The following is a 25,742-nucleotide window of genomic DNA, read 5'->3' on the forward strand; positions in this document are numbered from 1 at the left end:
CTCTTTGTCTCGCTGCGAACTTCCCTGAAAACACCAGGTTCCTCAGACTATTTGCGAACCAAACTTTGTCTTGCGCCATTTCCCACAACGACGCCATTTCACATTTGAACCCGACCGCAGTTGAGAGTTTTCTCTGCACATGAATAAAGACTCGTGCGCGCGCACACGCCTACACACGCACACAAGGCCCGTGGATCTAAGCATGTGCATCTTGTATGAGGGCACAAGCCCTCGTCTGTACCTAAATGAAACGCCGTGTCAATAATTTACCATCTTAGCTCTGTTTTGAGTCTTATGTTTGCCTCCTTCAATAAATAACGAAAACAGACAACATTGAGACATGGGAACAACACAGGAAACATCTACAGAATGAGCCTCAGAACACCTCTCAGACTTTTTAAACTTCAGTAACCTTTTCTCCGCAGTGTGCGCGGTCCTCACCGATCGCAATCCTTTCAGGTATTACAGTTTGCCTCAAATATTTCACTGGAGAAATTATCTGCATGCTGCCCCAAGCCCCAAAGAGCTTCCCCATTCTAAACACAATTGCTTTGGATGGTTTTTTCTGTTCTTTTATTCACATGTCCTACATTTATCGTGTGTCAAATAATTTAGTTAAACTGCCCAAGGCTTTGACTTTCTCAAGTTGCTCTTAATATCGTTTAGCATCAACTAATGATATAGGTCAGGACTCATTTTGTCATGGCAGTATTTCTTCCAGCATACATGTTGGCATGTTTTCTACAGAGAAAATCTGGAAAATCTGTACATGTTAATAACTGGTGCCATCTGTCCAGTTTCCCTGAGCATATAACTTGTCGCGTCGTCAGGCTAAAGCTAGCTTCATAACTGACTCATTGATCTAGGCCTCAGGGTGCGTGCGCAACAATCCCGCACATCCGAAACTTTTGTAATTCAGCGCAGACCGAACTCGCGCCACCTTCCACTCAAAATGGACGATTTGTAAGGTGTTCCTGCAGAGCAGGTTCACTTGTACCGGCATCGATATGATCCCTCTGTAGCTGTGCTTTCCTTCACAAAAGTTTGCAAAATGTTTTCCATATTCCGCTAATGTAGGAAAAAAAATTACATTTTGTAATTGAGCTTTTTCCATTAAATAAGAACTGTAATCAAAATCACAAGTGAATAAGTCTGCCCATTAAACATCTTATTGAGGTATTGGTGTGACAAGCCCCTTATACTTGGAAGTGGTTATGTATATATGTGCCGTTTTTGGGAAATTGTAGTTGGTTACTTTACAGAAGAGTTATGGATTCAACACTTTCGAATGACATTGAACTTTTGATGAACTGTTCAACGCTGAGAGACTTTTGGTGGAGACAGCTGGACCCTGTCCAAGGAGTCCAGTGGCTAAAAAGAATCACCTTGATGCTGTATACAAAGTGTTTCCATTGCACTTTTACAAAACACAAATTTCGATACGACTGAAAACATCACCATAGCGCAAAAACTTTTCATAAAAAAAAAGTGAGGTTTTTCAAAATTGCCATGTATATTTTCATTATTCCAATTGGCACAACTTTATGGTCAATGGAAGCATGTTAATTTTCATGAAAATATCCCAAGACAACCTCCAAATTATCCATTTTGAGCGAACGGTGGCACACCTTTAAACAGAAAAGTAGGATTTGGGAAAACACAAGAAACCTTAATAAAATAGATACTTTAATTTTGTGCCCTAAAAATATTAAATTAAGCATAAAGATAAGTGCAAAAAAATTATATTTATTCTAATAGTATTTTACTATGTTTGTCTTTTTAACATTACTGGTGGTGTGTAGGTATTGTTAATATTGTCTTCCAATAACACATAATTTAGTCACATTTTCAAACTTCCTGTCAACTTTCAACATGAAAACACAGAGAGCTTACCACCAGGCTTAGGTAGTTTTCTGAATTCCTTCATGACAAACTACAAACTGTTTAGCTCAGGCAGCTGTGGTGCGAACATGGAATACGTGCCTTAAGAAAAATAAAATCTTCAGCTGGCTGTTTATGCAAGAGGTAAATAAAATTCCTGCTTGGATCAGAATGCTGCTTGACCAGAACGGTGGTGGTGTGAAATCGTTGCTCAGGTCTCAGTCAAACATGCCGACATTGTTAAGAAACTACAACTACCGCCCTGCATTTGGTTTTCTCCACAAACAAGTCAAGTAGTGATCGATTCCCAAATCTGTCTGAACTCAGATGACCTATAGTAAACGTATGCGGTCTTCTAGTCAAATATAGGATTTCCGATCCACAGACAGTCAGTTTTTTTCTCAACCACCTTTGTGAATATTCCTCCGTAGTAGGAATAAATATGAATGTTTAGGAGCCACCTGGGAGCTTCCTGGCTGTTTTGTGCGGGTTGCTGTGAGTTCTCTTCGGGTTCTTGCCAAAGTGTGAATCTGAGCCCGAGACTTACTTGCGTGCCTCGTGGCTTGTAGGGCGAGCTGCTCTCCAAGTCTTCCAGGATGCTGGTGAGAGAGTCGATCTCTGCATCCAGGCTGGAGCGCCTCTCCTCCAGAGTCTTCTCAGGTCGCTTCATCTGAGAGAAAACACAACACACCCGGTTTTAGAGAATGACTGACACACTGCAACCCAAATGTTGGACTTTTACATCGTCACAAACAGAGTACGAGCGTATGAACCGCTGATGTGACATCCTCCTTGTGCTGTGTTTAAAAATCCTCAGCTTTTGGTGGAGAGAGCAGCTGAAACACCAGTCATTAAACTTTATGACGTTTGAAGTAAAGTGCAAAGTTATGCAGCAGGATAAGTTTTTCCACTCAGTTTTAACCAAAGACAATAACTGAAATTGTGCTAAAAATTATGTTACAAGCTTAAATATCAATGAGTCCTATTAAAACAAAGAGCAACCTATTAGTCTAGCACTTAAGCTAACTGCTCTGTATGAGAAGCAGAGTAGATAGAATGTGCTGGAGTAACATGTTTAGCCCATCCTGAAGAACCTGTAGTTAGGACAAAGTGTCTGTCAGGTGTTGGTTCAATTGCAACATTTGTTACATTTTTAGTTGATGTGGTTCTCTTTCACACTACTCTATGTCAAGTGATACAAACGGTTTCAAAAACCTCCTCGCCTGTGGTGGCGCTGCACCTAGAGCTACTGAAGGAAACATGAACGCAACTTCCTTATTCACCAAATGTGAACAAAATGGAGCGGTGTCAGATTATAGCGATTGTAGGATTTCTTTTTTGTCTTTGGTAAAAGACCAGGAGCCATTTCTCCCGCTAGCGTTAGACTCTTGTGTTTGTTTTGGTTCAACCAAGAATGATTGGTAAATACAATCCTGCACAAGCCCTGCACTATAGCCATTTCCTGCTTTTGGAGCGGTCTCCGGTTCATATGTGCATTCAAACCGCACCAGAGTTCACTTCGACCGAACAGAGACTTAGGTCTTTAGGCCGACCAGAGTTCTCTTTTGCAGGGAGAGCTTGATTGCTCTTTCACACCTGCCCAAATGAGCTGGACTTTCTAGAGAAACAAACTAGAAATGGATATCAAGGGCAACCTTGAGAAGAATGCATAGACCAGAGGAGGTCTATGCATTCTTCAGCTGGCTGGAGGAGGACCACATAGGAGGACCAAAGTCCTCCTATGTGGCTAGCCTTGACTAATGTTGGCTAGCTACATAGCCAACATTACTCCTATTTCTATCCTATTTCTATCGGATAAACATTCCCCGGCCTCCGGTTCTTCTGGACGGGTCCTCTGTTAAAAATAAGATGATGCCGTTTGTCTGGAAATACTTCCATCCAAACATGGCTCTTTTTAGGGTTTTGCTGGTTTCAAACTATGATGCTGGCCACAAGCTGCAGGAGGTAACGTGTCTGTCTGAAAAAAAAGCTGAGTGCGTTCTGAATGCCGGGACACATGGCATGTATAATTAACTCACTAAGCTTTACAAAGAAAAGAATGCTGGGAGGGGGAATCTATATTCAATGCGAAAGGCATATTTACCGTTTTACTTCCATACTTTTGTTCTTTCACCAGCAAGTTACATTTTTAAAACGCGCTATTGGCCCTTGAGCTGACACCAGCTTAACATTAGATCTCATTACTAGAGAATGAAATGGATTTTTATTCCAAAACAACTAAACTTGATGTAAAAATCAATGCTTTGAGTATTTAAATAGGATGCACACTGACTGTTTGTGTCCCAATATTGATATTAAAGAGGCATCCATCAACTGGCCAGAGATTGTGATTAGCCTTTTTTCTGCTGGCCAGCTGCGAATGATAAGGACTAAAAGACAAACATATATATACATATATACTATATGTGCATCAAAGCTAGAACCTTCCACCATTTTCAGTCCATGCATCGTTTGCAACAATTCACAAAAGTTACCTACTAGCCGTCATTGTCGACACATAATTGCTACAACCATAGCAACACATGGAGGAATATTTTAGAAATTAAGTGTTAAAAGCAACTATTAAAATAGTCGATGGTTTTAAAGAAAGTCTGAATCAACAAATTTGACCTGTACCAGATCCAGAGGAGGAGACACAGATTTATGAGTGATTAGGTTGCTGAATATAGGGCTGAAACAATTAATTGGATTAATTGTGATTTATCCATTATTGAAATAATTGTCAACTAATTTAGTAATCGATTAACTGGAGTTAACTGGAGCACACAGACTCTGAACCAGGCCATTTGCTAAAAGAACAACACAGTCAGAGCAGTAATGAAGCCAAAAGACAAAAAAGCAAATACATTGCTTTCTAGTTATTAATCTGTGAAATGACAAAATAGTGAACAGGTCAGCTCTACACTGCACTGATGTTAAGATGAGCAGAAAGGGCTTAACCTTTCACATGTTGATGTTTGAAGCAGGTTTTTAGCTACAGGTCCATCCTTTACTACAAATGATCACTAAAGGAATGCTGTGTCATCGCATTTCAGGCAATAAAATGTTTGTTTTCTTACTTAGAAAATAATTGAATTACTTCTTTATTTGCATTTTAATGCATTTTGAATGTTGTATTAAAATGGCTAAAGTGGTTAAATATAGATTTTTTTATCTGATCGATGGATTACTCATCAGAATTATCGAAAGAATAATCGACTACTAAAATAATTGTTAGTTGCAGTCCTAATCTGGAAGTAACTTCTAAATAATACATATTTGATGTCACCTCTTTGTTTGTTTTTTTTGTCATTTGTTGACTAGTTATTGCTTTGTTCTCCTTAAGAGTGGAGGACAGAAAGTTAGTGGACAAACTAATGCAAAGGCCCTTTGGGCAGATCAACAACAGTCTGATAAAGTTTGGAGGCAGGTTTTATGCATAAATTGGAATAATCTTGGAATTCGTTCACTTGTGTTGGAAGAATACTAACAAACTTAGAAAATAAATCTGCCATTATTTAAATCTGGAATGGTGTAAGCCAGACCTCAAAAGAAAACGGTAATTGGTCTCTGCTAGGAAAATCCTGATTGGTGTACGTCCGATTGTTATAACTTCCTTTCTATTCTTCGAAACTTTCAAAATCCACGTCTGTTAACCTGAGCCACAGCTAAAAGAAAAGCTTTTAGCTAGACAGGGTTAAACTGCCTTTGCAAGCTGCTCTCTAAAAGTTAACGTCAAAGCCTTCAACAATCTCAGAGCAACTCTGCCTCTGTACCGTACAAAGACACTCTCCCTTCCTTTCTTTCCCGCCATCCTTCGACTTTTGGATTATGCTTTTCAAAGTTCCCGTTTCACCTCGACCTCACGCGATCCTCCCGAAAGCCTCACATCAATCGCGGAGACTTCTTGGAGGGAGAGGCGGCGAGAGGGAGAGAAAAAGAAAGAAAGAGAGAGAGAGACAGAGAGGCTTTCGTAAACTTGGTGCACTATTCACCTCCAGCTTCTTCCTGCTCTTCCATTAAGAAGCGACACGATCGCCGCGATCCCAGCTGGGGAGGATTCACTCAGAGGCAACAGCAGTCGAGATTAAAGCCGGATATTTTCTAACTAATATTGTCACCCCGTCTCCTCTTAATGGAGACGAGAAGCGCCGTGTTTGTGGGGGAGCTCGGCTTGAAAGCATCACGAACGCCACAACAGCGCCTACTGATTTATTAATCCACACATTTCCGTTTTTGTTTTTTTTGTTGTTGTTTTGCCTTAGAGAAATATGCTACCTCATCACATTATACGACCCCTAAATATTCCAGCAGAAGAAGCACAAATATTGTGACTGCGATATCTGGGAAACACTTAAACTGACGTGACCATTAGTGGCAGGGATTTCTGCTAAATTCCCGGGAATTTCTCCACAAAAAAAGACAGATGTATTTTTAGGGTCTCTGAACCGCGCTCGCGACTGCAAGACGACTTCTTGCAATCGCCTGCGGGGGCTTTTTGAGTTGCTTGGATCAATGACTGCTTCTCATTCTAATGTTATGTGTTTGGATTACCTGTCACAAGCCATTACGGAAGCAGGGCCTGCCTCCGTTTGGAGCCGAGCGTCTCCCTAAAAACATCTGAGGCAGTCGCGAGCGGGGGGTAAACAAAGAGGCGCGCTAATGGCTCCGAACGAATCAACAGAGGAATTTCACCCCCCCCCCCCCAAAAAAAAAAGATATTCAAAAATAAAACAGCAGCCAAACTTGTTTAGGAGTGAAAATGAGGAGGAAGAGGGGAAGATGTCGCAGTCTTTGTGGGAATTTACAACACGGATGGCGGCCAAGATGAGAGATTTGTCTTTTTGCGTGTCATAATCCACACGTGTCTCTCTGCCTGGGTAATGAAGAGCACTTTTTCTGCCTTCTCCAACATTAAATACAGTTTAATCCATGCGTTACACATTTAGCATAGGATTTCTCTGCTAGAGCCAAGAGAAAGACGTTCTGATTGATAGCCGTCGTCTTTTTTTTCCCCGTCTGGTAAAGAGGAAAAATGGAAAGTTGTGGTTTGATTAGGGGATGTATAATTAGGATAACAATTCTTTATTAGGGAATTAAACTGTCAGCATGAATCCTTTTAGAGGCTGAAAAGCAGAAAACGGAAAGTCCATGATGAATAAAATAATAAGAAGTTGGTAGCTGGCATGCTTTTTTTTTTCTTTTTTAAATAAAGGCATTTAATGGGATTTTTTTTTGAAAGTTTCAATAAATGTATTTATATGTGTGTGTTTTTTCATTTGAGGCTTTGAGAGGAAAGCAGAAGTGAGAAGGCTTTGGGTACTTTGTAACGTTGGCATTTCTTCTTACGACAGGAAAAAAAAGTTGACATTCTGACAGCGAGGCTTTCTGAGCGACAGGATCCATCAGGTTGCATTTTTATCCCATTCAACAGCGTAAAGTCACATTTTGGACACTTATTCAGGCTTCTCCGTCTGAAGTGTGTTCAGAACGTGGTTTTCCTTTGCCTTGTTGAAAAATCAATGACTGGATCTTAGTGGGTTGAGGTCTTGGAAACAGTCTGCCATTCCTAAAAATGGAAATCAGTTTTAGGTAAAAAACAAACCAAAAAAATTCTTGATATGCAGTTTTTATTTTGACTTGTTCCTAAACTCAAATTTTCCTGTCTTAAGTGTTTTACAGTCACCAATCATAACTCACTTTGATTTCCAGGCACACAATCCCCAAAGATTCACATTAGGGAATCTTTATATATCAGCGTTTTTCTATGCAGGGTTCTTCAGAGAGACTATGAACACTTACTATCTTAAATGCCTAAGAAAATGTAAAGAGTGTTTTAACCTTATATTAAGTTATGTTATAGGAGCAGTAGTTTTCTAGGCACATAGTTATAGTCCAATCAAGAAACCATGTTATCTTCAGTTGTTATAGAAATGCTGCATATATCACATGTAACTAAAAAGAAATTTTACTTTGTCATTTAACGTCTTGAAACGGGCTTCTGTCTCATTAAAAACTCTTTAGACTCTGAATTCAGGAAGTCATCACAACATGGCTCCTCTTAACCCTTAACCCTTTAACAACATTTTCACCAGCGTTGCATTGCTCCTATAATGAGCTCAGCAGATGCACAGTTCCACCAGGTGTTTGCTAATTGCTGCTGGCTAGTCTGAAGGAGCTGAGTGGGAGAGTGGGGGAAGGAGCGCTGCTCTGTGATGCGGAAGCTCGGAAGTTTGGAAACTGCAGCTCCAAGGAGGCGGAGCTAGGTCCACCAAGGTGTTTTGCACAACTGAATGGTTGCCATGGCAGAATAAAGGATTTCTCTAATATGCATGAAAGAATCAAAGAAACACTCCAGGTATGTTTTTGGTTAAGCAATAACATTATAAGATGATGTAAAGCTCAAAAAAGTCAATTTTACAAAATACCGTCCCTTTAAAATCCATACTTCATCTTTACCTCTCAGATCTGGCAATATGTTATAACAACTGAAGATAACAATTCCTTGATTCTGCTATAAAATGGCACTATGTGCCTGGAAAACACATAATACTGTTGCTTTAAACTACAAGTAGAAAAAGGGAGCAGTACCATGAACTGTGAGAACTTGCCCCACAGCCACTGCGATTGTGTGGAGTTTTGAGGATTTGCAGAAACGTTCGTATAGATTTCTAGTAAAGGAAGCTCGTTTGGTTGGAACCTCCCTGCATTCCTCTGAGCTGGAGCCAAATCTGAAGGCAGAGCAGGGAGGCAGACCTGCCGGCCGGCTCGGCCCCGTGTTGCTCCGGCTGAGCAGAAATCCCCAACTGCACCTTACTCAACACGTTCTGTTATAATTTGGACAGAAAGCGTTTGGATCTCCGTTTCTACACTCGCTGCTTACACCGAACAAAAGAATGTGAAGCACTCGGAGGATTCTTAACAGAGGTCAAGTGCTGAGAGAGTCGATGAGAGTTGGGAGGCCGCATATCCCGAGGGGCCGTAGGGGGGTAGATGCCTGTGGGTATATGACTAGCAAGGCAAAGCTAAATGACCGGGCTCCACCATTAGGTGTCAGCCTTCCATCCATCCTGCAATAGAGCGGAGTGTGAGTCCCTGGGTTCTCTGCAGCTGGCCGCAGCTCAAACTGAAAGACAAGTGTTGTGTTGGAGCTCCGTGCCGTCTCTGCTTTCTGTGCTGACCCTACGAGAGTCGACGGCCAAGGGCACGCAACGCAGCGGCTCGTCTTACCTGGTAATCGAACGAGTAATCCGTCGGCGGAGGGGGGAAGGAACCGGGCGGTGACGGGAAACCGGTAAACTCTTCGGCAGGGGGCGGAGGGGGAGGGTAGTCCACTGGGATGGAGGCGAAAACACACACCCACACACACACACACACACAAAGAAAAAACAAAAACAATTTATTAACAACTTCCTATTTTTTTCTGCAAACTGTCATAATTATGTAAGAGTTTCTTCTGAACATGAAACCTAAAGAAAAAACATTCTTGGGGGACAGGAAAAGTAAAAGAATATACATCTATGACTGAAGACTAGCAAGCAACAGGTTGTTCTGCACCGTCAAACACAGAAACTCGTCCTGACCTGAGAGTATCGTTTCTGGCTGCAATAGATGTGTTTCCATTGATCATATATAATTTAATTTAATGTGCACCATTTAATGTTTTTTTTTTAATTGTTTAATGGAGACATGGCAGTTTGAAAAAGAAAAACTCACTTTTCAATGTTTTTCAGTTAACAGGTTTGGTGCTATGGTGAGGTGGGGGTTTTTGATGACATCCAAATTGGTTCATTTCGCAAAACTGCAACTTAAACAGCTTTTTCACATCACAAGAGTCACATGATCAACAATTCAGATGCTGCCACTGGCGCAAACCACAAAGAAGACGGCAGGAAATAGATGTTGGATCAGGGCGCGGCATGTTTATTAATTATTTATTGCGTGAACAAACTTCTTCACGTACAATTTTTTTATTGCTTTTCTAATTTAATGGAAACACTTAAATTGCAAAATTGTGTTTTTTTTGACAGCAGAATACTGAAAGTTTTGCGGAGATTTGTAACGGAAATGCGGCTAACGACTCGTAAACATACCTAGAATGTTTTCCTTTCACAAACATCTCTGTATTAGGGATGTTGTATACAATTATTTAAAAAAATGTGATAAAATAAAGTGTTGGTAAATAATGTCATAACAGCAGTATTAAGGTTGGGTATCAACATCATCCCAAATGTTCATATTTGTGCATCCCAAACAATTACTTTTCTGTAGTTCAGAAAATTGACGTGTAACCATTAGAGCTCACTTTTTAAGTTAACCTGGACAAAATTCTACAAATATCTGAAATTATATTCATTTTAATAATACAGCAGCAGGCTCAAAAGACACTTCTAAAAAAAAATGTTTACTTCAATTTTTACTTGATGTATTCATATTCAGTCAATTTAATAGATGAACTCTCACTTTGTCCAGCCAATTATAGCTTTTGTGTTCATGATGGGATTTGGCTCCTTCGTCACACACAGAAACACATATGCCATGTGTTATGTATTGTCACAGTGCGCTCCACCACCCACTCATTGAGACCGGGACAGAAGGAAATTTATTTTCTGGCTCGTCCATAAAGCTACGCTAAGCATCAGCTGCAGTTGCGTACGTGTATCCATACACCCATAAACACCAGCCGCACGCTTTTCCACCGTTCGCTCCAAACCAGCCACTGCGCAGAAGCTCCGGAGAAAGAAAGTTGTCGCATCCCATGCTTCCCACCCAACCCCTCCGAGATGCTCGGACCAAACTTGAAAATTGGACGTTATGCTCATAGCATTAAGCATTCATCAACAACTCAAAGGAGGAAGTGAGAACATTGTGCAACACAAATAATCACACACACACACCCCGGAACACAATGTGCTAAATAATAAAAACTTAGGAATTTTAATAATCGAGGTACTCAAATCATTCCAAGAATCGTTACAGCCCTAATCTGTACGTTATTGGGGTTTTAGATGGTAGAACACCTGCAAGTTGTGAGTAACTGTCATGGATGAAAAATGCTACTTGGTTTTAATTCAAGTCTGAAAAGTGCAGAGTTTGTCTGTGTTCATCATTCTGATTGGGTGGGGAGATTCTGTAAACATCAAATTCAAAGTTTTACCCATGATTCACAACTTAGACTGGACCATTCTTACATACGCACACGTTTGGATCTAAACAATGGGTGTCAGTCCACTGCAAACTTGGTCCAAAACAGACGCATATTTAAAACAAAAACAGAGACTAAAATGTTCACTTATGTAAGATCTTTTTAAAAAGGGGTAAATGCATTTCTTAAAATCAAAGGAATTGCATACAATTCAAAGTATTTTGCTTTAATTTTAATTGGAAGATGCGGTGTAAAACGGATTGCAAACATTAAGCAACACAAAAGCAGACTTTGGTCCACCCATTTATCAAGAGGTTTCAAGCAAAGAGTGACCCCTATCCTGTTCTTGCGGCTGAGAAAACTAATTTTAGACGGAGAAAACTGAAAACAATTCACACCAAAAGTTTAGAACACTCAATTGCTTTTTTTTAAAATAGGGAAAACATGTGAGAACAGAGATTTACAAAGATTACCCTGTCCACAAAGATCACACTTTGCTAGCTTTATCAAAACAGTGAGTGTTTCATAGCGTCAGTTCAAAGAAGAGCAGATAGAAAATAACATTTTCTCATGTTTAATAAGAGAAAATTCAACTTTTGTGGCCCACAAATTCTTTCTCCTTGACACATTTGATCCAGGTGGTAAAACATTTGGACAGCACAGATCCAAACTCTTCAGGTCATTGTCCTGCTGGAAGGTGAACTTTGACCTCTGTCTTTTCCAGCCTCTAACAGGTTTCTCTTCCCCCATTATTACCTTGAATTCAACTCCATCCATCTTCCCTGTCCTTGCTGAAGAAAATCATTCGCACAGCATGACACAGCTACCACCATGTTTCACCATAGGAATGGTGTGGTCAGACTGAGGTGGTTTCCCACTCCACAGAGCGTTCTGCATGTACACCAAAATAACTGTCTTTGTCTCACCTGACCACATCGCCTTCTTTCGCTGGTGTTCCAAAGTGCGGCCGGGGGGCCGCTCGACTGATTTTGTGTAGCTCCGCCCCTCCCCCCCAAATACAATTTAAAAAATGACTGAAATTTGGCCTGCCAACACATGTGGTTGGAACAGATGTTTTAGTTTTTAATTGTAGCAAAATTATTACAAACAAATTAGAATCACCTTGGATTGGAAAATGCTTGATCTTTTAATAGCCAGGCTTTTTGCATTCTCTTTAATTTTCTAGTAACTAGGAATACTTATACTTAGTGAGTCTTACTCCCAAGAAGACTTTAGTTGCCCCCAATTCTGCTTTTGACTAATTTATTAAAATTTGGCTAAACAGTAAAAGTGATCCAAATTCTGTTCCTTTAGTTGAAACTTTTTTTTCTTTTTAGTTCCCCCCCACCACCACCAACATTTGATAATTGGAGCCGATTTTTGGAGAACGTGACCAATAGTTTTAGTTCAGCTGTGGAATTCTGCAGCTCCTCCAGAGTCACCAAAGGCCCTTTTGGTCAGATTCTCTGAAGAATTTCCCTTCAATGCTGAAAACCTTGCGTTGTTTTCGTCACTTAATTATGTGCACCTCTGTGCCGGTCTATCCTGGTGAAATAACCAAATCTTTCGGGTAGCAACGTGCCAATTTCCACATGCCAGATGTCGTTTTCCACATAGTTTCAGACACAAGAACAATCTATCCGTCTCATTCCAGTAGAGAGGTGCACCGTCGTTTAAATCCAGCATCTCTGCAAAGTGCTGAGAAATTAGCACTAACAGCTGAATTAATTGATTCATCTTCATTTGCCTGAACCGTTATCTGTCTCCAGCTGTAAAATCAAATCAGGCGTTTTCAAAGAGGTCACGGAGTTATTAGAGAGAGAAGGAGAGTGGAGGAGACAAAAGAAGCAGCGCCTCGTTATCCCTCGTCAATCGACTGACACACATAATTGCAGCAATTTGCTTAACTAAGAAGTAATAATCTGCAGTAAGCACGGGTGTCCCACCTCCCCTCCCCTCTCCCCGAGATTGAAAATGTAAAATGTCGTGTTACAAACCGGCACACAAGGTGTCTGCTCTGCTAGAGGATATGAAACATGCCAAGTGTGCGCTTCTGAAGTCCGCGCTAATCCAAGGATTGCGTCCCGCCACATGTTTCAGACGGGATAAGGAGGTTCCGTGCCAAATTAAATTCTGATTTGGCTCTTCTCGGCGCAACGACTTACACTGAATCATTTGACCGTGTACTTCTAAGTACCAAACCAGACATGAGCTTTGCAAATTAAAGGCTTTTATGGGGGACGTAATGGGAATTTGTTCCAACGCGGAGACTTTGATGAGTCCTGCTCAGAAATTCCATTTGCTTTTCCGTGGCTTTTATCTGTTTTCATTAGGATCTAATTGATGTCATCAGTGTAGTTTATCCAAGGCAGCTGACCAAATTAATTAAGCGCGGTCTTCGGGCTGCCTCTGCGAAACGCGCAGCAAAGGGGGAAACGGAGGCGGGGAGATAATGTGGCACGGCGCAAGCCGGACACGTCTGCGTCTTTACTCCGAAGGGGGGGGAAAAAATGCGAGCGCTGCATTAAACATTCCCGCTGGGCGTTTGAGGCCGTCCATGTGAATTGTTTATATAATAACCTTGTGACCTCCATAGAAAAAAAAAAACCCCAGAGTGTAACAGCTCCTCTGAACCTCTGGGACCGAACAGAAGACATTCCTCTCCACAACAAGGCTCTGCCTCGCCACCCTCCTGCTCCTCTTCCTCATCCTTTTTGAGAGAGTATGTTGCGTGTAACTTGTGGCTTAAAGAGAATTAGAACACTAAGTTCATGTCTATTTCTCTCAGACATCCAGCATGTTTAGGACTTATCGGTTCATGGAAACACAAGAGCAGTAAATGTTTCAGAGATGCATGATTTATTGAACAGGTCTTATGGTTTCTGCATGCGGAACGGGAGCCGCTAAGCGTCTTTGCTGAAAGGTTCTTGACCTTCTTTTCCTGCCGCCGCTCCACCTCGCCGCGCCAGACGTTTAGGACCGGAACGCACCTGTGTTTGCGTTCCCTGCAGTCCCTTCGAGCACAACCGTCATCTCCCAAATGACTGCACTCGACCTTGGAGATGTTTGTTGCCCACTCGGGGTCAGTGGAGAAGCAGTCGCTTAACCAGGAGCCGTGCCGTTCCCCGGTCGAGTCACATGTGATGTTACGGCTCATTTCCATGATTGAACGTTTTTTTTATGAAGGGAACTGAGTGGCTTTGAAATGGAGCTGCGTGAAAATGTTGTGTCGGCATCGAGTGCGCAACAAATGCACGTGCGGCGATCCTTATGTGAGACGTCAGTTAACGCCAATTAACTCAGCTGTGCTACCTGGGAACAGACTTGTAAATGAAGTCTGTCACCTTCAATTCGGTGAAATCTACATTTGAAAAACGGCAAAAGGCAATGCATTTATCTGCATTTCGTTCAGGCAGAGCGAGTGAGAGTAAGGTTTGAAGATAACATAAAGGCTAAACAGAGTGCAGAAAATTTGCTCTACCATGGAACATACTGGATTTGGTTTGAAGCTTCTTAGAACATATTATCCACTAGAGAAAACACACAGAGGCCACAGTTTTATCATTGCTAGCCATGGTAATATGCTAACATATGAGATGGTAATGTAATTTTTAAATGATAACTAATACTTCAGGAATTGCTATTCAAATCTTAGGATGTTTTCACATTTGATAGTCCAGTAAACTTGGTTGTATTGGGGACCAAAATTGAAACATTTGTTCCACTTTGAACTGGTGCTGCCACTGAGTCAAACAAACTAAACCTGTGAGCAACCTGTTCCCCTCCTTGCCTGTGGTGGCGCTGAAAATACTGAAGGACACGACACAAAAACCTCTGAAGAAAAAATGAGCGCAACTTCGTTCTTTACAAAATGTAAACAAAAATAGAGTGGCGTCAAATTTTAGCTGTTGTAGGTTTTCTCTTTTGTCTTTGGTAAAATATTGTGAACCATTTTTCCTGCCAGCATTTTGGCTGCATTTACCCAGAATGCCCTGTGCTATAGGCCGCTTCCTGCTTTTGGAGTGGTCTCCGGTCACATATGTATACAAACCATGCCAGAGTTCACTTCAACCAAACTGAGAGTTAACTTTGAAGACATACCAGAGTTCATTTTCTTATATATTAATACTTAAAATGTCTTCATTAAGGGCAAAGTGGAATTATTGTCAAATTCCTTATTTGATTGTACAAACGTGTCAAATAAAGCTGATTCTGATATTAAAAAGCCTATAGTACTATGATCTTTGTGTCACTGATATTGTACTTTCACCTTGAGAAAAAAATACTGAGTTTTGCTAAATCACTTTATATGCCTCATTTAAAAGTTGTACTGAGCATTGCAAAAAAAAAAAAAGTCATTGACAGAATAAAAAGTTAACTTTTCAGCCTTTCTTATGATTTGAATCTTCTAAGATGATACCTTCCAAAGTGTCTCTAATGCGCCTTGTATAATTCAGGCATTCCAAATAGAGCCTTTCAAGTAGCTTTATAAATATTTCAAGCACTTTTCATACAGTAGAAAACAAAATTTCTCAGTGTCGCTATTTTCTAGTTTGCTGCAGCTCTCCTAAACACAACCAAGAAAGAAATTTGTGTGCTTGAAGCTCAGCTGGCTTCTTTCATGCATGTTTTCTGCACACAGTGCCTGGGAAAGCTACTCATGCTTATTGAACCTTTTCACATTCTGTCACATATCACCCAAAATCCTCTGAGTGTGTTATTGGGGTTTCATGAGATAGACCTACACAAACTAGCTCATGGTTGGAAAGTGATAGGAAAAAGTGGTTTTCGACATTTCCTACAAATAAAAGTGTACAAGACATGCATTTGCAATCAACTTCCCTGAGACGATACAGTCTAGAACCACTGTTCACTGAATATACTTCGGCGAAGTTGTTACGGGAATGCCCCTAAAAGCTTTGCCCATCTACAGACATAAGGTTTTGGACTGAAAGTCCTGCAACCAGGATTTAGGTTGGAACTTTGACTGGGTCATTCGAACACCTAATGTAGCTTTGATCCATGTAGCATCAGATGTATGTTTAGGGCTGTTTCCTTCAAGCATGAAGGAAAACGACTGAAAATGAAACCGCCGGTTTTATTCACAAGGTTTTTGCAGCCTCTAATTCAGGGTTAGTCAAACTCCAGTCCTCCAGGGCTAGTATGTGGAACCACTTTGACACAACTGCACTGAATGGCAAACTTCTACCATTCAGTGGGTGAATTCTTAAGGCAATTCGTTGCACTGGATTTTATTAAAAAGGATAAATACACACAAAAAAAGGGCAAAATATGTAGTTTTACTTCCACTTGTAAATTATAATAATTGGAAAATCGTGAAACATCTCATGAAATATTCTGTTCTTTTTGTAAGAGATGTACATGTAAGGATGTGTAACCTCATAATTTACCTCTGAAATAGAACGTATTTTAATTTCCACGTAAATAAATGTATTTTATTCATCTATCAAGAGACATCAACAAAAAAAGTGTACTGTAACTGAAGGAAAGGTTAGGACACCCCAGGCCCTAGCAGATGGTGTTACCCCATTGGTTGAAACAACTTCAGTGGAAATCTTCTTGAATCAATATATCAGCCTCTCACAACAGTTTCTTGCACTCTTGGACTTTCCATTTGTGAACTCTCAGCCAGTCCTTGGTAGATTCCCAAGCTGAAGGAGAACCTAAGTTCTCAAGATTCAATTCAAGATGATTCAAGATGAATGGATGTAAGTCCCATGATGACCATTTAACGTTTTCTGAAACTTCCTTTAGCATCTCGTGGTCTGCTTTGAGAGTAAACTTGCTTGGACGACTACATGTCTACATGCTAGTCTTTGACTGTCCTACCCTTGTAAACTCACTTCACAGTGGAGTGGCTGATTTCAGAGTTAAATCCCTTTAAATCCCTTACCACACACATAAGCTGCCACAGTCTTGTTTCTGAAGGCTTCAGAAAGCTCTGTCAATCTCAACATCATGTTCCTTCTCACTTCAACAGTCAGGAGCACACCAGACTAATTAAAGTCCGAGGTTTGACTGAATACATGCAGGGGGTGTTCTAATTTATTCAGTACATTCTTCTTATTTTTTTATTATGGAAAAAAAAATCATTAGATTTTAAAGTAATTTTTTTCTGTTTTGTTAATATTAATTTGAAACAATTCGAAGGATTTTTTTACATATACAAAAAATTAAGCTTTGGATACTGATTAGGTAATTACAACATACTCACATTTATTAAGTTAACTTAAGTTAGGCTCACTAAATTCCTTAGTAAATTTAGTGAAATCTAAAAAATATTGCAGTGATGAGTTTGTATATATTTTTTTAAGTATGGAGAACTAATTAGGTTTTACAGTGCAGGAGGTGGTTTGTCTCTCACTTTTTGACTATTGGACAATATTGCAGGCCAACGGGTGTATAAAAGTGTCTGAATTCAAGCAGGGAGAATATTGTGTAATTAGCAACAGAAAACTTGAAAAAAAAAGACCAAATGAGTTTGTTTTTTTTCTTTTTGTCTAGTCCTGTTTTAAATATTACAGAAAGGAAGTCTAAAATCTGAAATATTTGACGTTCAATTGGATATGTCATTTGGGTTTTTTCCTCTATTTTACCACTTCTCTTTTCCAGGAGGAAATTCCTAAGCTGCCTTTTTCCTCATCAATATCAGACATTCTTCTGGTCTCTACTGAAATCATGGCATATTTGAGATTCCCCCCCCCCCCCCCCCACCACTTTAGAACAATCTTAAAGTGAATGTTCTGAACTGAAAAACTGCTTTGGGAAAACTCATTTATATTTTTATGAGTCACAACAAGGGCCCATAAGTTCCCACCGCAGCTGCTGCATTTGCTGAGAAACATTTCCACGCTCCGGACAGCGCCACCAGAAATCAAACCCACTAAAAAATGTTTTTAAAAACTTCCCTTTTACATCACTCGGTATGATCTATTTGCAATAAATCAGAAACCAACAGAGCTCAAAGCAGACGAGCTCCCTCTGTGCTGCGGGTTAGCGCGGCCGCTAATGGCGTCGCACTTTATGGCGGCGTGCGGCAGGCTGAAGGGAGCTGCAGGAGGAGGGGAGGACGGATCCTGTGCTGTGAATGAAACCGACTCCATTTGCGACAATTGGGAGATGAAAGCTCCGAGTGAGCCGCTAATGAGAGAAGCAGCAGGAACACCTCCTTAATACGACAACTTCCCCTCCCTTTATTGAGCAATTACTTTTAAGTAGCTGCTTTGTGAACGAGGAATCCTAATCAGTGATTAAAGCTATTGGAGGGGGCCGTAAGAGGTGTAATTGGTTATCGGGCCGACCAGTGTTGTGGAGCAGACGATAAAGAGCCGAGCGATGGGTCCAGCTGTGACACTCGCGCTAATATTAGACTTTGTTTTTCATATTAGCGATGTTTATGACTGGCTTTCGCGACCAAATGTGGCTAGCAGTGGCTAATTAAATTTCCTACTAAATTAAACGCTTTAAATGTTCGATGTCAGAAATTTCACACAGCAGAAAATCTTTTTCATTTCAAAGTAGTAGGTAGGATTAGTTATATCAGTAAGCGGTGAGGGGAAGGAAGATTATACATTGAAGGTTAAGCATATGTTAGCAGATTTGCATATGTACAATTTTACCAGAATTCTCTGTGTGTACGCGGCGGCCATCTGGCTTGTAAAGATTTAGGACAAAAGCCATGAAGTGCAATTCTCACACAAAGTGTCCAACACTTGACAGAAAGGAAAGGAAGAAAGAGACTGCGAACTGAAGAAACCTAAAGTACAGGGCGAGGGTGTTCTTGGCCGCACACAGTGGAAATTATCTCCCGACAACCTGAGCCTGATTTATGGGCTGAAAGCCGAAGTTGCCGCTGTCTGAGAGCCTCAGCGGGATCCAAAAAAAAAAAAAGAGATAGTGTGTTGGGGTTGGGACTGTAGGTCCACATGGGGAGCTGAACTGTTAAAGTCACAGAACCGGGATTTCAAGATTCCTGAGAAGGAAGGAACTGGATTTGTTTTTAGGTCTGCAAAGACATCTTATCCAAGAGGAATCCTCGGCTCCGGCTTGCTCTGGTATTCAACCCGGTGCGGGGGTCTTCAGCCTCTTCAGGGTCAGTCGGTTCGTGTACGTATCGCAGCCCTGTGCCCCACAAGCTATGCGAGTCTGCAGGCTCAGACAGATAAGGTCTGCAGAAACGCATTACTAAACTGTAGCAAATGAAAGAAGGGATAGTTCTGAAAGTGAAATACTGATAAATGTCTACAGCGAACTCTCTTAGCATCTAAATTTTATAGAAATCCCAGAGGGCAAAGCTAACGGGTAGTCCGAGCAGACCCAACACCAAAGAGGGCTTCTACTGACTTAAAATAACTACAAACTAGTATTTCAAAGCAGTTCACACACTTTGATAAATCTTAAAAGGTTTCCTTTTATTGTTATTTACAAAAAAAAGTAAGTACACACAGCAAATAGAAGGGAGGAGGCTGTGAGCCATCTATGATCTTCCTGTGTGAAACACAAACTGAGAGAGGAAAATGTAAACTATGACCAATATACTGTAACTACACCTGAAACAGTTCAAGAGAATAAAGTTTTCTGTCAGGTAGTTTACTCTGATGGAAAACCTGTTACATCTACAAGTATTTCACACAGGAAGATCCAATGTGGCGCACAGACTCTTTCCTTTATTTCCTCTATAAATAATAGATTTCTATATGAATGATCACCCTGAAACAAATACTGAATTATCCAGTTCAGACCAGAGAAAATCTAATGCAGTCCAACCGCATTAAAAACTGCTATAAGTAAATAGGCTTTGGAAAAAGAGGATTTTAATCTTAATGGACTTTTTATTCTGGTAAAATAAAGGTTAAACAAAAAAAAAAAGTAAAATAAAGTTTTATTTCACAGGTAAAACCATCACAAAACAATGTAAAAAAAAATCCTTTAGATAGTCCTTGTCTATGTAAGAGGAAAAGAGGAAACTCCAAAACAAACTTTAGTGGTGTTAGCAATTATCCCATTAGCTAGGTATCACATTGTTCACATATCACTTTTATCTTGCAATTTTTTCTCTTTTTTTGGTTTTTGCTGTCACAAAAATAAATGTAAAGACACGTGTAGCCAAGTGTCATTGACCACAGCCAACAGTTTTTAAGCAGACTGTCAACAAAGTAAATGTCACTTTTTAAGCTAGGTTTATAGTTGACACTGTCCCCACCGCTAAGCATTAGCCTCGCACGCTGTAGCAGCGCCTGGTCGTGGAACTCTGAATTTTTGTAAATCTGAAGAAATACTTCCTTCCTTATTCCAAAATAAGAGTCTCAAAAATATTTACAAAGGGTGTCACGGTTAAAGTGGTTGACTGGTGCGCAGAGCTCATGCTAGCTTACAGCTGCTTCGTAAGCGCAACTGATTAGCATTTCGTGAAGATGAATCTCATTCTCACTCAGTTTTGCGACACCTCCCACACTAAATCAGGACTCCAACAGTTTTAAGATTTTAACAAAACCTCACTTCAACAAATCCACAACGTTGTCCTTTAAGGAGCCAGAAATGTGCAGCCCTTTCCACACAAACAGGACAAACTCTTTTTAAGTCCTTGGTGACAGTCCACATGTTTCATCTCCACATCCTGGACCCAAATGAGCTGTGGCAGAAGTGGAGAGCACATTGTTTTGACATAATTATGGACCAGTTTTTTTCTCCCATCTTCCGCTGGAGAAGAGCAGCTGAGCCCAGCTCTTAATTAGTATGATATGTATAGAAGAGTGATTTATGACTTCGTTTAGTTTGGAGATCCTATGGAGGGATTCTTTGGAGATGCTCTTCTTTTAAGTATGAAAGCAAGCAAAATTAGCTAATCTATGAACGAGAAGAGAAACTGAGATCAGGACCGACAGAGATTATCTTTCGCACATAAAAGTGAAGAAACTAATATTGAGAGAAGGGTTCAAAGCTGCAAGCTTTCGTATCCGGGAGCCCAAACAATAAATTGCCCTCACATTCACTGAAATGTGTGGTCTGTGAGGTTTGTCTAATGACTCAAAGAGATATTCATCAAAGGTGGGAAGGAAGTCTTTGTTGTCTTTTCTTCTAAACACGCCTGAGAGAGGGTAAATGAAGCCAGTCAAATGTCACTGCAAGCAGCCGCTGCTGCACACACTCAGCTAGTTTCAGAACACGACACCTTCGAGCTGCTGCCATGACGGGAATCCTCCGCCTCAAAACCGGGTCCTGCTTCTACTTTCACAGGGGATTTTCTTGTCTGTTAAAATGGCATGTGATGTGTGTCCAGGAGCATGTGGCACACAATCAGTTTTCTTTCATTCTAAGAAACCTTAAAGGTTTAACTGTCTCACTGACTGTCATTCCTCTGCTTGATGTAGTTCGTTTTAATAATGGACCAGAACATCCAACTTTTTTACATTTAAGGACATTTTTATGACACCATTAACTGAACTCGGTCCCTTTATCTTTGTAATTGTGCCTTAAAATAGCATGAGCGCAAAGCCTGGGTTGCACCAAGGAAGCGATCTAGCAAAAGAATGAAAGGGTTTCTCCTTTCTGGACGGCCGCCTCCGCTTTGAAATTCAAGAATTTGGCCGAACAAACTGAGAAATCTCTAGATAAGCAACAAATGGAAGGTTTCATGGTTTGTAGAACAATAGACTAGGAGCTTGGCTGACACTTTGTTTCGTTCTTTTGGGTCGACTCTGTCCAAGCCCTTGTCATAGAGTCCAACTTACTGGTCAACATTGTTAAATCCAGTCTGATAGAGAACAATGATATGTTGGAAAGCTGGCTTAGCAACCATCCATTAAAAAAATAAAGAAATCTCACCAGGATTTAGATTCATTTTAGTGTTGGTCACTATCTTTTTTTTGTCATCTCGGTCATGGGTGACTTCATTTCAATAAAAAGTTCCTCAAGACGAAACAATGGTTAGCATGGAATAATGGAGATTCATATTACAATGAAATGCCTACAGATGTTGTCAGTCAAAACTTACAAGATAATTACTGAAACACTCCACTAATCAACTCTTTTCAGCCAGAGAGAAGTTATTACCCAGTGTAAGACTAAGGAAATTCCTCTCCAGCAAGCTTCCACAGTACTGCTGTAAAAAGAAAACTAAGAAAAATACTAAATAGTATATCCAAAATCCTGTAGTTCATACTTAAGTTAAATGTTTGCTGAGTCGGGAGGAATTATGTCCTTGTACAACACACTTTTACAAAACTTTGAGAAAGCTTGGAGACTCGGAACTGGCTGAAGGTATTTTAAGAATATTCTTAATGAAGAATGTCTTAACCAGGAACTTTTACCTCTGCCTGACACTTCCTGATTTCTGAGCACCTATACCTGCAAATGTTACCATAAAACTTGTACAAATCAACAATAATAGACCATTGTCATTTTAATGTACCGGAGGACATTCACCACCCTAGAAAGTAACTCTTAGATTATATCAATTGGTCCTTCCTTCCAAAATGAAGTGAAGTGAAATACTTCATTCTGGCGAAGTCAGACTTTAAACGTTTCAAGTTACAGAGCAAAAGATCGACTGGAATACAAACGTAATACAGGAGCAAAAACAACCACTGTTCCAAGATTTACACCCACATTGCAGAAGCTGCAGACACAAGGAGAAGTTGAGAGAGTCTGCTGTGCTCCACTTAGAGAAAAGTTGCCTTCGTATGAGCCCAGAGCCCGGGCCTGTGGTATCTACAGGGAGGCCGATCCACTTGATGGTGGGTTTCCTGTAAATTCTCCTGGTGACACCCATGAGGGACTCTGACATAACAACCGGTAGTCAGTTTGCCTCTGGCCAGTCAAGCAAGGAGGAATAAAAACAGCTTATGCACATGTTTGAACTGCTCTTAGCAAACAATTAGCAGCAGCTTTTGTTGGAACTTCGTGTTAAAGTTGCTCCTTTTTTTCCCCCCCTTATTCCCCTCAAACTAAAAACAGCACTTGTCGGATGTTTAACTTTCACTTTGATAAGTCTCCCCACCGCCCCAAAAAGAAAGAAAAAAACAAAACGTAGTGCCCTGGATGATTGGCGAGCCAGACATTATGAAACCGCGCCGAGAGTTACATATTAGTCAGTAATTAAACAAGTGGGTTTAGGGCTTTTTCATATGATCCTATCCGCACACAGTAGATTCTTATCACTCAATATGACATTTTGAGAGAAGATGCAGAAAAATGACTAATTGGTAAGAACGTTTAGCACTATTCGTTCGGCTCACGCACGTTTCTAAATTAGTTTCAGACAGCAAAAAAAAAAATAAGAGGATTGTGAAGAGAGATCAATCAATCTATTAAAATTTTAAGAGTTTGCCTTTTGAAAGGCGATCATGACTGAAGGAGAAACCGTTTTGAGTGTCTGAGTTCTGCCCTCGACATTACGTCTTACACCCACACGCAAACCTCGTCACCGGCGCACATGACCCCAGGCTGGCAGCAGCTTTCCACTCTGCTAACAGCTATGATCGACTATTGGCGACATTAAGGATGTAGCGCATTTCAAAGTTTGATCACATGCTTGAAAGAGAAAAGTCGTCGGTGTTGAAACTAAGGCGTTATGAGTGCAGGGTGTTATACTGGGATGGGAATGCAGGTCAGGTTTACGCGTGAATCGGGTCAAATGACAAAATACAGCAAGGAGAGCGCTGCGTGTTTTCTCCAGCTGACCAGTTGGGGGCAGCAAAGTGCCAGAACTGGAAAAAAAGAATTGCTTTTCAGAAGTAGCTGTGGGTGATTTCACCTCTTCGTCATCAGGTGCTTTTGCGGTTTCGGACAATATTTTTCAGACATTTCATGCTCACTTTGATGAATTTGAAGTAATTTTATATCTAAAATAAATAAACAAATATATAAAGAAAGTCCACGGTTTCCCCAAGTGTATTTTAAGCCTGGCAGGCCACCAGGCTGCCAGGCCTGCCAGGTGTTAATCTTCCAAAAACACATGATTATCAAGTGATATTTTCAAATTTCCTGTCAACGTTTAACATTTTTTAACTCAAAAACACGACGGGCCGCTGATGGCTGACTGCCCTAGTGCCCAACCACCGGGCTTAGCAAGTTTTCTGGGGGAAACCTTGAAGTCTATCAATGTAAAAATTTTAAAAAAGTATTTCAAGTCCATGTTTTAGTTAATATTTTACTTTGTGGTTTAATTTATTAATTAGTTTCTTATTGTGACAGTCCATCTATTCAAGTTGATTTCAAATGGAAAAACATCGTTGTTCTACTACTACTCTAAAGATAATACATATTAAAAAAACTAAATCACAATTGACCTTCACATATGTCTTCCAGCATATATAGGATAACCCTAAACCCCAACATGTGACCTGATGTTAGAAATTTTAAGTAAAGGGTCACTGTCTGAGACTTCATGCACTCCTGCTGGGCTTTAATCAGAACAAGTATGTCCCTTTAAAAAAAGAAGATGTGTGGGGCCAAACCTCGGGCCCCCCCTGCCTGCACAACCTCCTTTGTCCCCACAATAAACACGGCCCCTGACTGCTCACTGCAGCCCTGATGCCGGCCCCTGCTAGACAAAAGACACATCCACTCGCTGCACCAAATTGACTTATTTTTTATGCTAATCCCAGATTTTTTTTTTTATCAGACAGTTCTCCCCCACCCCTTACTTGACATAGAAGAATTAACTAAAAAAAAAGAAAGAAAAATGAGGAGAGACCCCCGATTATCTGTTCATAAAGCTGTCTTATCCCCTGACAAGAAGAGAAGTCTGCAGAAGGCTTTAGCGCTCCTGTTTGCATGTTCGAAATGCAGATGCTAATCTAAATCATATCAAAGACACATGTTTAACCAGAAAATGAACGCGGATTTTAACGGATGCATCACCCAACATCTAAGCAGACCCGAGCAGTGTGGAAGTGCAAAGTGTCTCCTTGACATTGCTTTCAACATTAAAGTACTGCGAAATAGATTCTTGATCAAATCAAAAGTAAACACAAATAGTTATCTACTGTAATATTCCTGACTCTTTTAAATAATAGTGTTTTATTAACCCTGTAGCATGTAGAAGACGAAGAAAAGCTGCAACAGAGGTGAAAGGAAGTGATTTCATGCAAAGTAGGGAAGTGATAGTTCTGCCTTAAAATGAGACAAAACATTTTACTACTAGAAAGTTACAGTATTTAGTTTTTTGCAGACATTTACAAAAAGGAGTAAAGCATATATATAATCCAAATAAAATCTAAATAAAAGACCGGTACCTCTGTTTCATGAGATTGCAAATCACTATTTTAATGATTTAAAGCAAGTAAGTAAAAGAAATGGTGCAGAGGAAGTTTTAAGAAAAGTTCAGTTTTATTTCTGTAAAGTTGGGAAAAAGAAAATCCTGCTGTTTCTGCTGCAAAAAGTTGGAAGTGTTTCCATAACGACTGCTTATTATTTTACATGCAGCAGGTTGCCATCACACGTCTCAAACTTTTCACGCCACTCGACGTTTAGAGAAGAACTTTGACCCATGTAGACGTCAAATTGTGAATCCCGCCCAAAGAAAAACTGAAATAAAACTAATTTACACAATTCCTCCAAAGTTCCTGCACTTTCGTTCAGAGTAAAAAGCAAGACGATTGCATCACGTCTTCCTTTTTGTTTTTCCCAGAAACTAAAAGGAAAACCCAAGTAGTGACTTCCCTTTCCGGAAACAATTTATGTTTTGCAGTTG

At 40.4% G+C, this 25,742-nt stretch overlaps 1 protein-coding gene across 6 annotated transcripts in view; it reads right to left on the reverse strand.

Annotated features, from left to right (window-relative positions):
• lpp (LIM domain containing preferred translocation partner in lipoma) overlaps positions 1–25,742 on the reverse strand; it is a 182,218-nt gene that overhangs the window by 91,789 nt on the left and 64,687 nt on the right. For all 6 annotated transcript variants that reach the window (XM_032572054.1, XM_032572051.1, XM_032572055.1 and 3 more), the window contains 2 exons: positions 9,112–9,215; positions 2,429–2,551 (listed from right to left, as the gene is read on the reverse strand). In XM_032572054.1, the coding sequence (XP_032427945.1) occupies positions 2,429–2,551; positions 9,112–9,215 (227 nt within the window). The remainder of the gene's footprint in view (positions 1–2,428; positions 2,552–9,111; positions 9,216–25,742) is intronic.

This window comes from Xiphophorus hellerii, chromosome 9 (genome assembly GCF_003331165.1).
Source record: "Xiphophorus hellerii strain 12219 chromosome 9, Xiphophorus_hellerii-4.1, whole genome shotgun sequence".
NCBI classification, from domain to species: Eukaryota; Metazoa; Chordata; class Actinopteri; order Cyprinodontiformes; family Poeciliidae; genus Xiphophorus; species Xiphophorus hellerii.